This window comes from Mchenga conophoros, linkage group LG3, assembly GCF_057382185.1.
Source record: "Mchenga conophoros isolate Kocher_MC1m ecotype Shallow Benthic linkage group LG3, M_conophoros_male_GT1.1, whole genome shotgun sequence".
NCBI classification, from domain to species: Eukaryota; Metazoa; Chordata; class Actinopteri; order Cichliformes; family Cichlidae; genus Mchenga; species Mchenga conophoros.
The window spans coordinates 63,930,994-63,943,282 of record NC_140528.1 but is presented as its reverse complement, the minus strand read 5'-3'; the positions used below and the strand labels follow the sequence as shown (position 1 = coordinate 63,943,282).

The 12,289-nt window shown below is 42.7% G+C and overlaps 2 protein-coding genes across 2 annotated transcripts in view; both read left to right on the top strand.

Moving 5' to 3' along the window:
• tesk1b (testis associated actin remodelling kinase 1b) overlaps window positions 1–4,314 on the top strand; it is a 31,805-nt gene extending 27,491 nt beyond the window's left edge. The window contains exons 8-11 of the mRNA XM_085266586.1: window positions 485–568; window positions 1,755–1,841; window positions 2,218–2,314; window positions 2,393–4,314. Coding sequence (XP_085122712.1) covers window positions 485–568; window positions 1,755–1,841; window positions 2,218–2,314; window positions 2,393–3,519 — 1,395 coding nt within the window. The 3' untranslated portion in view covers window positions 3,520–4,314. The remainder of the gene's footprint in view (window positions 1–484; window positions 569–1,754; window positions 1,842–2,217; window positions 2,315–2,392) is intronic.
• A 1,205-nt stretch (window positions 4,315–5,519) lies between these two features.
• LOC146580064 (uncharacterized) lies at window positions 5,520–10,157 on the top strand. The gene is made up of 7 exons (XM_085269558.1): window positions 5,520–5,650; window positions 6,251–6,371; window positions 7,577–7,746; window positions 7,879–8,057; window positions 8,342–8,504; window positions 8,968–9,092; window positions 9,196–10,157. The coding sequence occupies exons 1-7, from the start codon at window positions 5,587–5,589 to the stop codon at window positions 9,502–9,504; spliced, it is 1,131 nt and encodes a 376-aa protein (XP_085125684.1). The 5' UTR covers window positions 5,520–5,586; the 3' UTR covers window positions 9,505–10,157.
• Window positions 10,158–12,289: the final 2,132 nt, after the last annotated feature.

The window sequence follows — 12,289 nt, the reverse complement described above, 5'->3', positions numbered from 1 at the left end:
GCTGCTCAAATAAACAGAGGAAACAGGCAGTGATGTACAGCAATCAATATTTAATAAAGTGGTTATGTGGTTATGTAATTGGTGCACTCGTTGGCCTGGGTTATGACTGTTTTCTGTGTAGCGTAGTGGGAATCCTGATTGGCTGTAAAATGAGCGTTCACTGTGTTTTGGACTCATTAGAAGCTCCAGTTTGGTATAAACTACATGCAGAATATGGTGCGCATGTACAAAAATAATAAATTGGCTATAAACTACATACTGTTGAAAGCTGAGAGAAATTACAGCAGGCTTGTTTTGTCAAGCAAGCTTAAACAATGAAAAAGTGACAGACTTTTATCTTGCTGTTTATCCGATCTGAATTTAAAGTACACAGATAATATTAGAAGCCATACGTAGTCTGCATGCGTGTCTTTCCACTTATTTGGTCTTATCTTCACCTGCTGTGTTATCTCTGGCTGATAGACAGTTCGTCCTCTCTCTGCAGGTGGACGTGTTTGCATACGGTATCATCTTGTGTGAGATCATTGCGAGGATACAGGCTGATCCCGACATCCTGCCACGCACTGAGGTACTGATGACGATGTTTTCATCGCCTATCCTGTTTCCTGACACGCTCGTCATCTCACTCACGCCTCAGTCACAATCTGGCCTCTTTATTAAGGAAGTGTGGGGAACGTTTCTAACAAAGCCATTATTGATTTAATGTTTGTCTCCGCTCGAGGACAGACCCTCAAGCCTGTCGCCATCTGAAGTGCTCCTCCAGAGCGCGATGGTTGTGCAAGCAGCACTGTTAAAATGGCTCCTAAGATTGAGCAACAGGCGAGAGAGATAATTAAAAATATTTGAAATGATAGCTGCTGTAGATCATTTTAAAATCCTCTGAATGTCATTGCGGGCAAACAGAAAGCTGACTGACTTATTGCTTGTAAATCGAACGCTTAAAGGGCTCAAAAGAAGCGACGTGCAGCGCTGCGCTACCTGTTGTTTAACTCTCGCCTCAGGGACAAAGTCACCAAACCTCTCATTTTATACCTATTTATTTGTTGTTCTTTATTTTCTTTTTTTTTTAACTGATTTTAAGTTGTTGTCAAACTGGAACATCAGTAAAACTATTCAGAACAGTCAGTGTAGATGGTAAAAACCAAAAGAAAGGAGTATGTGAAAAACATTTAAAGATTTTTGCCTCTTCTTTTTTTTTTCTTCTTCTGTTTTTGCTTTGATTTTGTAGTTTTACACCAGCCTTTATTAACAGCATGATAACATAGCATTTAGCCTTAATATTAAATCATAGTACTGTGTGATGCAGACAGGGGGTTCCCATTTGGTCCACTGGATGGTTTTGTGGAAGATCAAACTACTCCAGATTTTGGGAAATCTTTAAGGAAGTGAGATAAAGGGTCTCGTTTACTCAGACTACTCAGCTTCTCCAAAAAGCTGTTGGCTCTGGCCAATATTCCAGTTCATTAAATGGGCTTTCTGGTGGAACCTGCTTGAGATCAGAGTGGGCTGCATGTGGCCTATGAGCTAAAATGAGTTTTGACATGCCACAGACTGTATTAATCTACTTTAAGACCTTTTGAAGCTATTACAAGAGCACTGCTCCTCCTTGTGGCCATTTAGCAGTACAGCAATTGAAGATTCTGGTTGCAGTCGCTTGTCTCTGTGATAGAAAGAAGATGGAGTAAGGAGACTCTGTTTAAACAAAGTGCTCACATGTACTGAAACAGAACTTATTCGGTTTTGTGTTCTTTCAGGATTTTGGTCTGGATGTGGAGGCCTTTCGACATATGGTGGCAGACTGCCCATCTCACTTCCTGAATTTGGCTATCGCCTGCTGTAATGTAAGAAATACATTTTGTCTCATGTCATATGTGCTGTTAGCTCACTGCTGCTCGCTTTGTCATCTTGACTTGTGCATGATGTAACCTCAAGTGCAGTGCACTGACCAAAGGTTTGAGCTTCAGTACGAGAGATCAAATTGTTTTGCTGTTTGAAGGAAGAGTGTCCATTTTCATTTAGTTACAGTTGCTTGTACACTTGATCCTGTCATCTTTAGATCTAACAGTAGTTATTGACTCTTGTAACTTGAGCTTAAATGCCAAAAATCCAGAGGAAATGTTTCAGATGCCTCCACATTTTAGTTTTTTTTAATATTTATAATTGCTGCCTGTTTTATGACCCGTTTTAACTTTCCATCCTTTTCCTCAAATTTGACAGATGAACGCAAAGCTCCGTCCATCTTTCTCCCAAATCGTAGCAGAGCTGGAGAAGAAACAAGCTGAGAGAAAACAGAAGGTCGAACCAGCTGTCAAAGGTGAGCCATTCTGTAGAGGCTTCACTGAAGAGAACTCTGTCTCACTTCTGTAAACTAACACGATTGTTCTGCTTTCAGAAGCAACTTCTCCGCCTGTCAGCCCTGTGCGAAGGCGATCCCTGGGCCTGCTGTTAGACCAGCGTCTCTCCCGCAGCAAATCCGACATGCTCCATCCTTCAGAGACGCCGCCTACTGCTACCTTGGCTCCTCCTGCTCGGTTTAACCCCTTCTCCCAAAGGGAGGATCTCAAAGGCGGGAAGATAAAGCTGTTTGACACGCCCAGCAAGTCGGTCATCTCCCTGACCTTCACGCTGCCTCCTCCACCAGACTGCGATGACACCACTGCATCTGATGCGGATGCTGTCGACATGCCCAGGAGGCACAGGCGCTGCCACTCGCTGCCTTGCACACCTCCTCCACACCTCACGTCGGCACCAAACACCGTTCTCTCTGAGGAGTCTCCGTCTGAGACGGAAGTGAACGACGCAACTGAAGAGGACTGTCTTCTAGAAGACAAGGATGCTTACAGGGCGAGCGATTCAGGTCTCCCTCTGTCTCTCAAGGCGCTGTCAGTAAACATGTTTGACCATGAGAAGGAGGCGAAGCTGCAGCAGCAGCAGGAGGAAGGGAGGGAGGAGGAGCCAATGGACTGCACTAGTTCCCCAGACATGCAAGACAGCACTTCGTCTCCTTACTCCAAACTTTCCTCTCCTCCTTCCCATTTCTCATCTCCCTTACAACCATCCAGTCCTCCTTTCTCAAACGGCTGGGGGTCGGCCATCTCTAATGGGCCTCCGTGCCTGCCACCGCTCTCCAATTTGGTCAACAATAATGTGGTTGTGAGTCGACCACTGGGCTGGAGCACCGCCACCAACAGCACTCCCACAACCAACAACAACGGCTACCACTCCCCAACAGGAGACCCCGCGGGCTCTTCTCCCTTTGGCTCTGGCAGCGGACACTCTCTGGACCAGGAGGAGGTCATCTCCTCATGTCCTGGCTGCTGCCTGGCTGGCCTCCGGTTCCCCTCAGTGTGTCTGAGAGCTCCTCCACGGCGTAACCCTTACAAGAACTTGAACGGAGACCACGCGGCCTCTCACGGGCTGCTTTGTTCAGGACCCAAGGGCCTTCCGCCCTCCCCCACACCCACAACCACAACCACCAGCCTGGAGCCGGGACTCGCCTTGCCTGGGGTGCAAACATAAACCCTGATTCTTCAACACCAAATGCACATAGAGCAGACGTGCAAACTGCACCAAAAGGTCACATTCTGGGGAATTAAGCAGGTCCTCTTTAAAATTTGCACAGATTTTAACGCAGCAATACTCTGCTTATTTTCCAGACACACTTTTTTGGTGCACAGGTGACTCTTAAGTGTTTGGGTCGCTTTACAGAGAGACTCCAAAACCGGCTGATTTTCTCCAACAAAGCCGTGGGACGTAAAACCTTTCAGGCGACGCCCTCTGCTGGACTGAGGGTGGCACAGCCTGTGACGTCAGCCGTGCCTGTATAGATCTGATCGGCAGCGTCCAGAACTGATCAGCATGTAAACACTCCAGTCTGGGATCCACATCAGTTGGATGTTGAATATTTGCAGATGTATAGATTGATATGTCAGAGGATCCTGGAATGAGGAATGTTCAGCTTAGTATTATCGTTGTTGCAATGATGTTCGGTGCTGAATGAACAGGCAGTTTTGCTTTGTCTTTAATTATCAGGTGTATGATGCTCTGCTGAGGTGTGTTTGTGAATTGAATGCAGGTGTGTGTGATGGATTCAGAGTGTGTGTGATGTACACCATTCTTAAGACTATTTTTGTTGCTGTATGATCTCTGTTGGTCCTTCTGATTGCCTGGTTAAGCACTTCAGCTGTATTATTGTTAATAAGGAAACTGTTTATCATTATATTTGGGAATGAAGGTCTTTGACCTGCTTAAGAGATGTACAGATTCTTATTATTTAAACATGGCATTGAATAAAAAGACAGAATGCACTCATGTCTTTGATCTGCTGTGTCTACTTTGTTTTGGCTGCTTTAGATTCCTGGGGTGTTTCTTATAATCTTTCATCTCTATTTCAGGATAAATTGTCAACAGTTATGACCAAAATCTACAACCCCCATCTGCTTCAAATGTATTTATTTACATTGGAGCAATCCTAAACAGTCGTGAAACCCATTATTTATTCTGATGAGCAAAGACAAATCTTTGTGTTTCCAAAAATTCAGCCCTCCTTTTATTCTCCACATTATGGAAGCTTGTTTTGAGGGGGGGGGGTTTCAACATTTTGGGGGTTTTGAGTTTGCGCTCACCCCCCCCCCTCCCCCCAACAGAAAGTGGACTACAAACTGAAACCAGAAAGCTTCTGGTCTCGAAGTTTTATTGCAAAGACATTCTGCAAATTCATAAGCACATATTTTTGTAGTGATTAACCCTGTAGAGCCTCCATCCTCATGGATTAGTACTACTGGAAGTATCTTCCTGTTAAAGGAAAGTTCTTCCTTCCCACGGTCACCAAGTGCTTGCTTGTAGGGGTGTTGTCTAATTGGGTTTTTCTCTCCAACATTGTAGGGTGTTTATGAAGTGCACTGCAGCACCTGTTGTTTTTAATGAAGTAATAAACTGAATGAAAATGTGCAGTTTGGTTGACGTTGATCACAAAGAGGAAATCATACGTTTAAATAAACATTTAGGTTATCCTTGATGTTGCAGTATAAACGCTGCAAACTGGAAAGTTTTGCCGCGTGTTGTGGCAGTTTGGCAAAGCACCTTTAATAACGGTAGAAAGGAAATTATTTATTTATTTATTTTAAAATGACTTTTTTTTTTTTTTTTTTTTTTTTGTGTGACCTAAAGGTGTTTGTGGTTTGGTAGCCAAGCATAAAATTGACAACTGAAATGGGGTTAATGAGTACAGGAGCACCAAACGATCAGTAGAATGAACACTTCTTTCTTTACCTAATTTCCTCTGGGATTAATAAAGTATTCTGAATCTCATTACCATCCCAGTCTTGATTTTTATGGCCCTCCTCTTTAAGGAGATTAAAGCCTTTCCTCTCCCTTACAAAATCACCAGCCTTCAATTAAATCCTTCTCTCTCTCTCCACCCCTTCCACCGTCCTGCTGTCCTCAGGCCCTCATTCTTGCCTGCAGCTTACTCCGTCTCAGTGCTTCTTTACAGGTGCATTTGTCTTGCTTTAAAGGGAGTCAGTCACCTCCAGGACTTTACACGCTCTATAAGCCCTTTCCTGATCCAGAGGTCACCAGGTTGTCATGGAAACACAAAGTATAACCTGGTTGATGGTGCTGCTGGGGTTGTACATCCTGTTCATCACAGGTAGGAACTGAAGTCCTTTGTCCCACACGCAATCAGACTGTTTAACTCCTCTCTGGAGGGGAGAGGGAGGGGAAACAGGAAACAGGAGGACAAAGGAGGGAACAACTAAGCTGTAGTGCCTCTTCACCTCACTGTGCAATACCTTTTGTGCAATACTTTTGTAAATAGTCAACGGTGCAATAGACTCAATACTTGAAATGTGCAATTCACTTGTATTTTTATTTTTATTCCTATTTATTCTATTTATCCCCTTCGTATATTTTATTTATATTGTCTCTGTATTTATATATGTGTGTGTGTAGAACTCTGTAACTTCTGTCGGTGCTGTGCTTTTTTGGAAATCGAATTTCCCAGAGGAACCCACCCGAGGGATTAATAAAGTTCTATCTTATCTTATCTTAAGTCAGCGTTGCTGTTAAAGCCCCCTGTTCAAACTGTGCTAAAAACCAGTTTGCATCAGGTCTTCTTCTCCCTCTGTGTGCGCTCGTGCTTTAAAGTGTTAACAAAATTGGCACAATCGGAGTCTGCTGACCAATGAAAACCTCTGTGTGTGTTATGTGTGTCTATTTTTGGTGTACGGGTTTCGTGCGAACTTCCCAGGGTCGAGCGAGTTAGTCTGTTACACTACAGTGGGATCACTGGACTTAGGTTGCCTCCTGCAGTGGGATTGTCCCCATGCCAGTCCTAATACCACCTACACTGTGCAGACAAAGACGCAGGGGTAAGTCTGTCTGAGTGTGTGTGTGTCAGAGAGGGAGACGTATTCCTGTAACCTCACACACTGATTTTACTCCCACCAGTGCACAGACACTTTGCAGTTTATTGTGTCACGTTTAATTTTTTAATTTTTATTTATTTATTTATTTCTGCTGGTGTCTACAGCATTAGGTACGTTAAATTAGATGATCATGATTTTATTGTCTTCAGACACTTTTGGATTTGGCATTGGATCAGCTGTTAATATATAACTGCACAGTTACATTGTGCATACTGATTACAATAAGAATACTGAATAATGTGTATAACAAGAAATACAAATAATTTAGATTCTTGTGGAAAGGCAAACAAGTGTGTATCTATAGTACAGAGAAGTAATGAAAATAACTCATGAATTTCAAGATGAAAAGAGGATTGAAATGCAACAAATGCCCAATGTATCTATTTACCGGCCTCATGCTAACATCTAAGGTACTGTGAAACTTCTTGAGCCAGCCCTCATTTCTTCAGATTTTGCTAGGAGAATGGGAAATGATAAATTATTGAAACATGCGCAAACATGCATGAAAATGGAGAATATGAGGCAAAAATAGAGACAATTCTAAGAGTCAGTATTTGGTATGACCACCTGGGATCACTGTGGTGCTGAAAAATGAAGCTGCTGCCAGTGTGAGATGATATTACATTGTGGATAAAAATTTTCTTTTCTGTATTCATAATTTCATCAATGTTGACAAAATTTCCAGCAGCACTGACTAAAATAGAGATACAGAAACCATGAAAGAGCCTCCACTGTGTTTTATACTATGTGTTTTGTGACAGGCTGCTAGTATCCCCTAAAGATAAATGTTTAAATTGGCTGTTTGCTAAGTTGTCTGTTAAGTGTAGACACAACACTTGGTTGTAGACAAAACCCCCGAGTACAAGGACTGGACTGAAAATGGATGAAAAAGCATCCAAGATCCTAAGAAAAAAACTTAAGAGACCTACAGGAAGCCCGCTGTTCAAGAGCACTTTAAAAATGACAGGATAGTCTGATTCAAAGAAAAAAGGGTTGGCTTAAGACATTCCAAAGTCTGCTTTGCAGCTAGCTCTGACGTTACATGTTTAAATGGTATGCATATATGGTAAATTATATCATATGTAACTTTAAAGTTAATTCTAAATGCAATACTTACTTGTTCTTTAATTTTGGTGTTACTATTGCAGGGACCCGTGGCAGGATGTGCCATGGTGCATCTGGATCTCGTCCCGAAGCTGTGACATCTCTCAGGTCTTCTCAAACTTTGAGCTCTACAACATGATTCGCCTTGGTGTTCACCTCAGTCCCAGCTCCACTGTGTGGCTCAAACCACGCAAGTTTGACTACAGTGACTTCAGTAAGTAACAGTCCATAATGTTTCTGTAATGAAGCTAAGTGAAAATGTGCCACAGACTGAGGAGACTCTGCAGGTTTACTTTTCAAATATCATGGGTGGTTTGAATTTGAAGCCTCTGTCTCTCCTCTGCAGACTTCAGTCCTCCTTCTGTTTCCGTCTCTTTGAAAGACGACCAGATGGTGGTGCAGGTGCACTTCCCCTGTGCTGCCAACAGGAGGTGCTCTCTGGAGAGGTGCTGTCCCATCTCTAAGTTGATTGATCCCTGGACCACAGTGACTGTGTATACTGAGCCGAGTGGTGCAGAATACCAGGTGTGGCTATGCTTTGTCTCCAGTTCTACTGATATTTAAGAACAAGGAAGTATTGTGTTCAAAAGGAACGTTAAAGCTAAATACACTTTAAATATGTAGTGTTAGCTTTAGGTTTTTCTTTGGCTGCTTTGCTACTGATTTTCAGCTCAGTTCTTGTACCTGACCATTTTCAAGGGAATGTTTGTTTGTTAAGCTACTTCAGATTGACCTATGAATCATTCAAGCAGCAGTACCAGTAGTGGTAGTAGTACCAGCTACACATTATACATGCTTGTTTCTTTCAGAGCCGCACAGTCTGGACTCAGGAGGTCGTGTCGTATGTGGAGTTCTCCGGTTTGCCTCTGGGTCAGAAATATTGTGCTGAGGCCAACTTCTCCTTCCCAACCTTTGCCATGGCGGCTTCACCGAAATCAGCCCCTCAGTGCGTTGAAACAGTCGCCAGTTCAGGTGAGGAGATGAGATACAGTTTACTTTAAAAACTAGAGGTTCCCAAATTAGCAGCTACCTGAACCATCTTCACGTTCGATAGCTTAAGAAATCACTGCTGCTTCTATAGTTTTGACACTGAGTACAGAAAACAGACCTGTCCATGGATCATTCACAACACATCCTACTTTCATTAGTTATGAGGTCCAAAATACTGCTTAGGTGCTATTAGGATACTAAGAACCTCCCATGAAACTGCAAGAAAGCCTCATAAAGACAGCTGTGCTTGGATCCTTAAACGATGTGAACCGCACTTTATAAGTCCAAGAGGTCAGCTAGATCTACTGCAGAAGCTTGGCTTGCCTCTTCCTACAGCTTTTCTGGTGATACAACTTGTAAATCTTGGGTCTGAAATGATTTAGTGTAGTTCTCTGCTTTTTTTGAGCAGAGACATGTTCAACCTGCATGCATTTCTTCCCTACAGGGCTGCTGCCAGCGCTGTGTATGGGAATCGGGCTGACTTCCCTTCTTCTTTTCCCAATTCTCATCATGTATCTACGAAAATCAAGACAAGCTACACCAGCTACTGAGAATCAGCCCAAGGCTCCGGTATGATTTATTGTGTTTCACTTTATTTCACCCTCTGTTTTTATAAAATACTTAAACACATGCAGTTTTCCAGAATAAAACATTTCTTCTTTCATTCCTTAAGTCGTCTGCTCAAGAGCCGATCCCTTTGGTTCCTCTGTCCCCGGGTATAGTTGACCCTTGTGAGATCCACTTGGAGTTTATTCCTGACCATGTTTCCACTGAGCCCTTTTCTGGCATTGTGTCCAATCAGAATCTAAATCACAAACAGGGAAGCATGCACTCCAGCAATCGTCTCAATTATGACACCAAATCGGATGAAGTGTACTGGGACAGCGGAGGGATGGAGCTAGATCGCGGCCTGGACTCTGGCATCAGCATCCCACTTGTTTCTCGCTCTTCTGAAGAGACATGTGAGCCCCATGGAGACTGAAAGGTTGAGAGCTTTCTCTTCGTGAATGTTGCTCTGTAAGGCTGGAGTTTGCCTCTTTCTCCCTCAGGGATGAAATAGGAGACTAAACTGCTCAAAGTATGGACTGGTCCATTTAAAATGTTTGGATGTGTTTCATCTATTATGGTCAAACACATTATGATTATCTGGAAGTTGACAACAAGTTGTCTTCATAGATTTTGGAAGCTAGACCTTTAAGCAAACATTGATGAGAAGGCCCTAAACACAGGATAAATTGAAGCCTTAAAAACTATAGTTTCAGAAAACCTTTTCTGCTGATGAAAACCAAGTGATAGGACTGAAACCTAGTGACTGACTGTTAAATAGATATCCAGGTTCAAAAATGAACTGTAACAGGAAACAATTGTCTTTTCCCCAGTTTGTAAGTACACATACATAAAATCTTTAGCTGAAGTCAAGAGCACCTGGTTAGATTTTTTTGTCTACAAAAAATAAATAAATCTGCAGAACTGAGTTAACTACAATTACATTAAAAAAGAACATTTTCACAGGACTGGATAGAGTCTTAAAAAATGAGTACACCCCATGATTTGGGTGTCCAGAGGAGTTCATGGTTCATGGTGTTTTTCTGTTTTAGTTTTTCTGTGAAGAACTTTGTGATTTTTGTCTTGAAAGGTGCTATACAAATAAAATTTTACTTTACTTACTTACTTACACAATGACTCCAAGGTGTCCAGGTCCTGTGCCTGCAAAACAAGTCTAAATCATCACCCGTGCATCACCGTGTGTCACAGTGGCTATGACGTGTTTGGTTTTCTCCAAATGTGGTGCTGTACTTCATGGCCACACATCTCCATTTAGGTCGCATCTGTCCAAAGAACATTGTTCCAGAACTTCTGTGGTTTGTTCAGAAGCAACTTTGCAACCTCAGCCGAGCTGCCTGGGTTTTTTTTTTTTTTAGAGAGAAGAGACTTTATTCTGACAACCTCTCCAAACACATCAAAAAATGCTCTGTTTTTTTTTTCTAATTGTTCTGATATGAACCATTTAAGTGACTAACTGAGCCCTGTAGTGTCTGAGAAACAGCAAAAAACCCAAGCTATGTCTACCTTGAGGTGAATTTGCTGGGATGGAAACTCCTGGGAAGATTTAGCAATGCGTTAAAACACAAATCAGATAACTGCCAAAACGTCTGCTTGCATAGAGGCTGTCAGACTTGCTGATGAACAGGTAATCAAGTGCATTTGATTATCACCACCCTCTTCATTTCTGTCGAAGCAGTAAAAGATGTATTTAGTTTTTCATAGGATTACACCGAACCTGCGATCGCTTACTTTTTCACATGACTGCAGACTAGGGTTGCCAACCGTCCCTTAAAAAACGGAATCGTCCCGTATTTCGAAACAAAAGTACACGTCCCGTATTGAGCTAATAAGGGACGCACTTTGTCCCGTAATACAGTGAGAATCAAAAGTAGTCTATAAATGTTAATGGAATTAACGCTTTGTTTGAAAACATAATTCCCAGCCCCTCTCCTGCTTTGTGACCAATGAGCTGACAGCACACTTATGACAATTCGAGTATGACAAGTCAGATTACCGCTCATCTCATTGGTTGAGGAAAGGTCGCTTACGGAGAAAATACCGGAAGACAACAGATGACCACAACAACAAGCATGGCCAACAGGGAAACAAACGCCGACACTGCGGTGCAAGTCTCGGACGGCACACTGTGCCTCCATAAAATGAAGGTTATAACAGAAAATCTGTCGCTCGCTCTCTCTGTCTTTCACTCACACAGACACACCACCACATCAACTTTGCTAAATTGCTAATGAAAAACATTGATCAGGCAGCTGTGATTGAGCAACAGTGTAAATCCAACTATTTTCACGGTTGTTGTGGTCGTGATAATTTTGTGATGCCACATGGAAAAGGCTCGGATGAGCTTTCCAAAGTTCTACAAGTTGTGCCTCCATCGCTTGTGTCCAGATCACACGCTGCACAGCTGTGCTGCAACGTCTTTTTCACCGACGTTTACGTGTTTGCGCGTGAGCAGCTGCGGTGACACCCTCACGAGCGATTGATGATCGGGAGCTGGTCGTGAGGTGTTAATCGCTTCTCGTTACCCCACGTATACTACACGATGCACGATGAAGGCCAAAATCGGGCTGATCACCAAAACGGTCGCACGACTCAAAAATCGGCTCAAAATGGACCAAAGATCGCACAGTGTAAGCCCAGCATTAGAGCAGCAATGTTTGTTCGCTCAGAGAAAGAAAAAAAAGGCTGCAAAAGTACAGGGAGGAATGGGAAAAGGAAAACACCTGGCTGGAAAAGTGCACTATAAAGCGCACTGCACTGTGTGCCGGCGCACTTTTTCCATAGGCATGCTTCTATTGGTGGGCACAAGAAGAACACGAGGGGCGTGAAAGCTCGGGGACCCCTTTACCAATTTTTTGTCCGCCAGGCCACGGCAGAAGCAGATATGGTATGTAAACACTGGTTTGTTTTTTTAAACCCTCTGGTTAAGGTTAATATGGGCATGTGCGGTGAATATCAGGGCTATGTGGCCAGAAGTGTGATAATATAATTTATTTTGTGTAATAAACAACTGCAAGGATAGATGATTACAACAAATAGATGACTAATACATAAAAGTAATACATAGATGAATAATGATGATGAGTTATGATGCGTAATCATGGGAACAAGCGGGTTTACAAACAGGAGCAGCTGATTAGCATTAGAAAAGCTGAAATAATACCTCAACTGAAGCCAACTGTACTAAATGCACTAAATGTGCA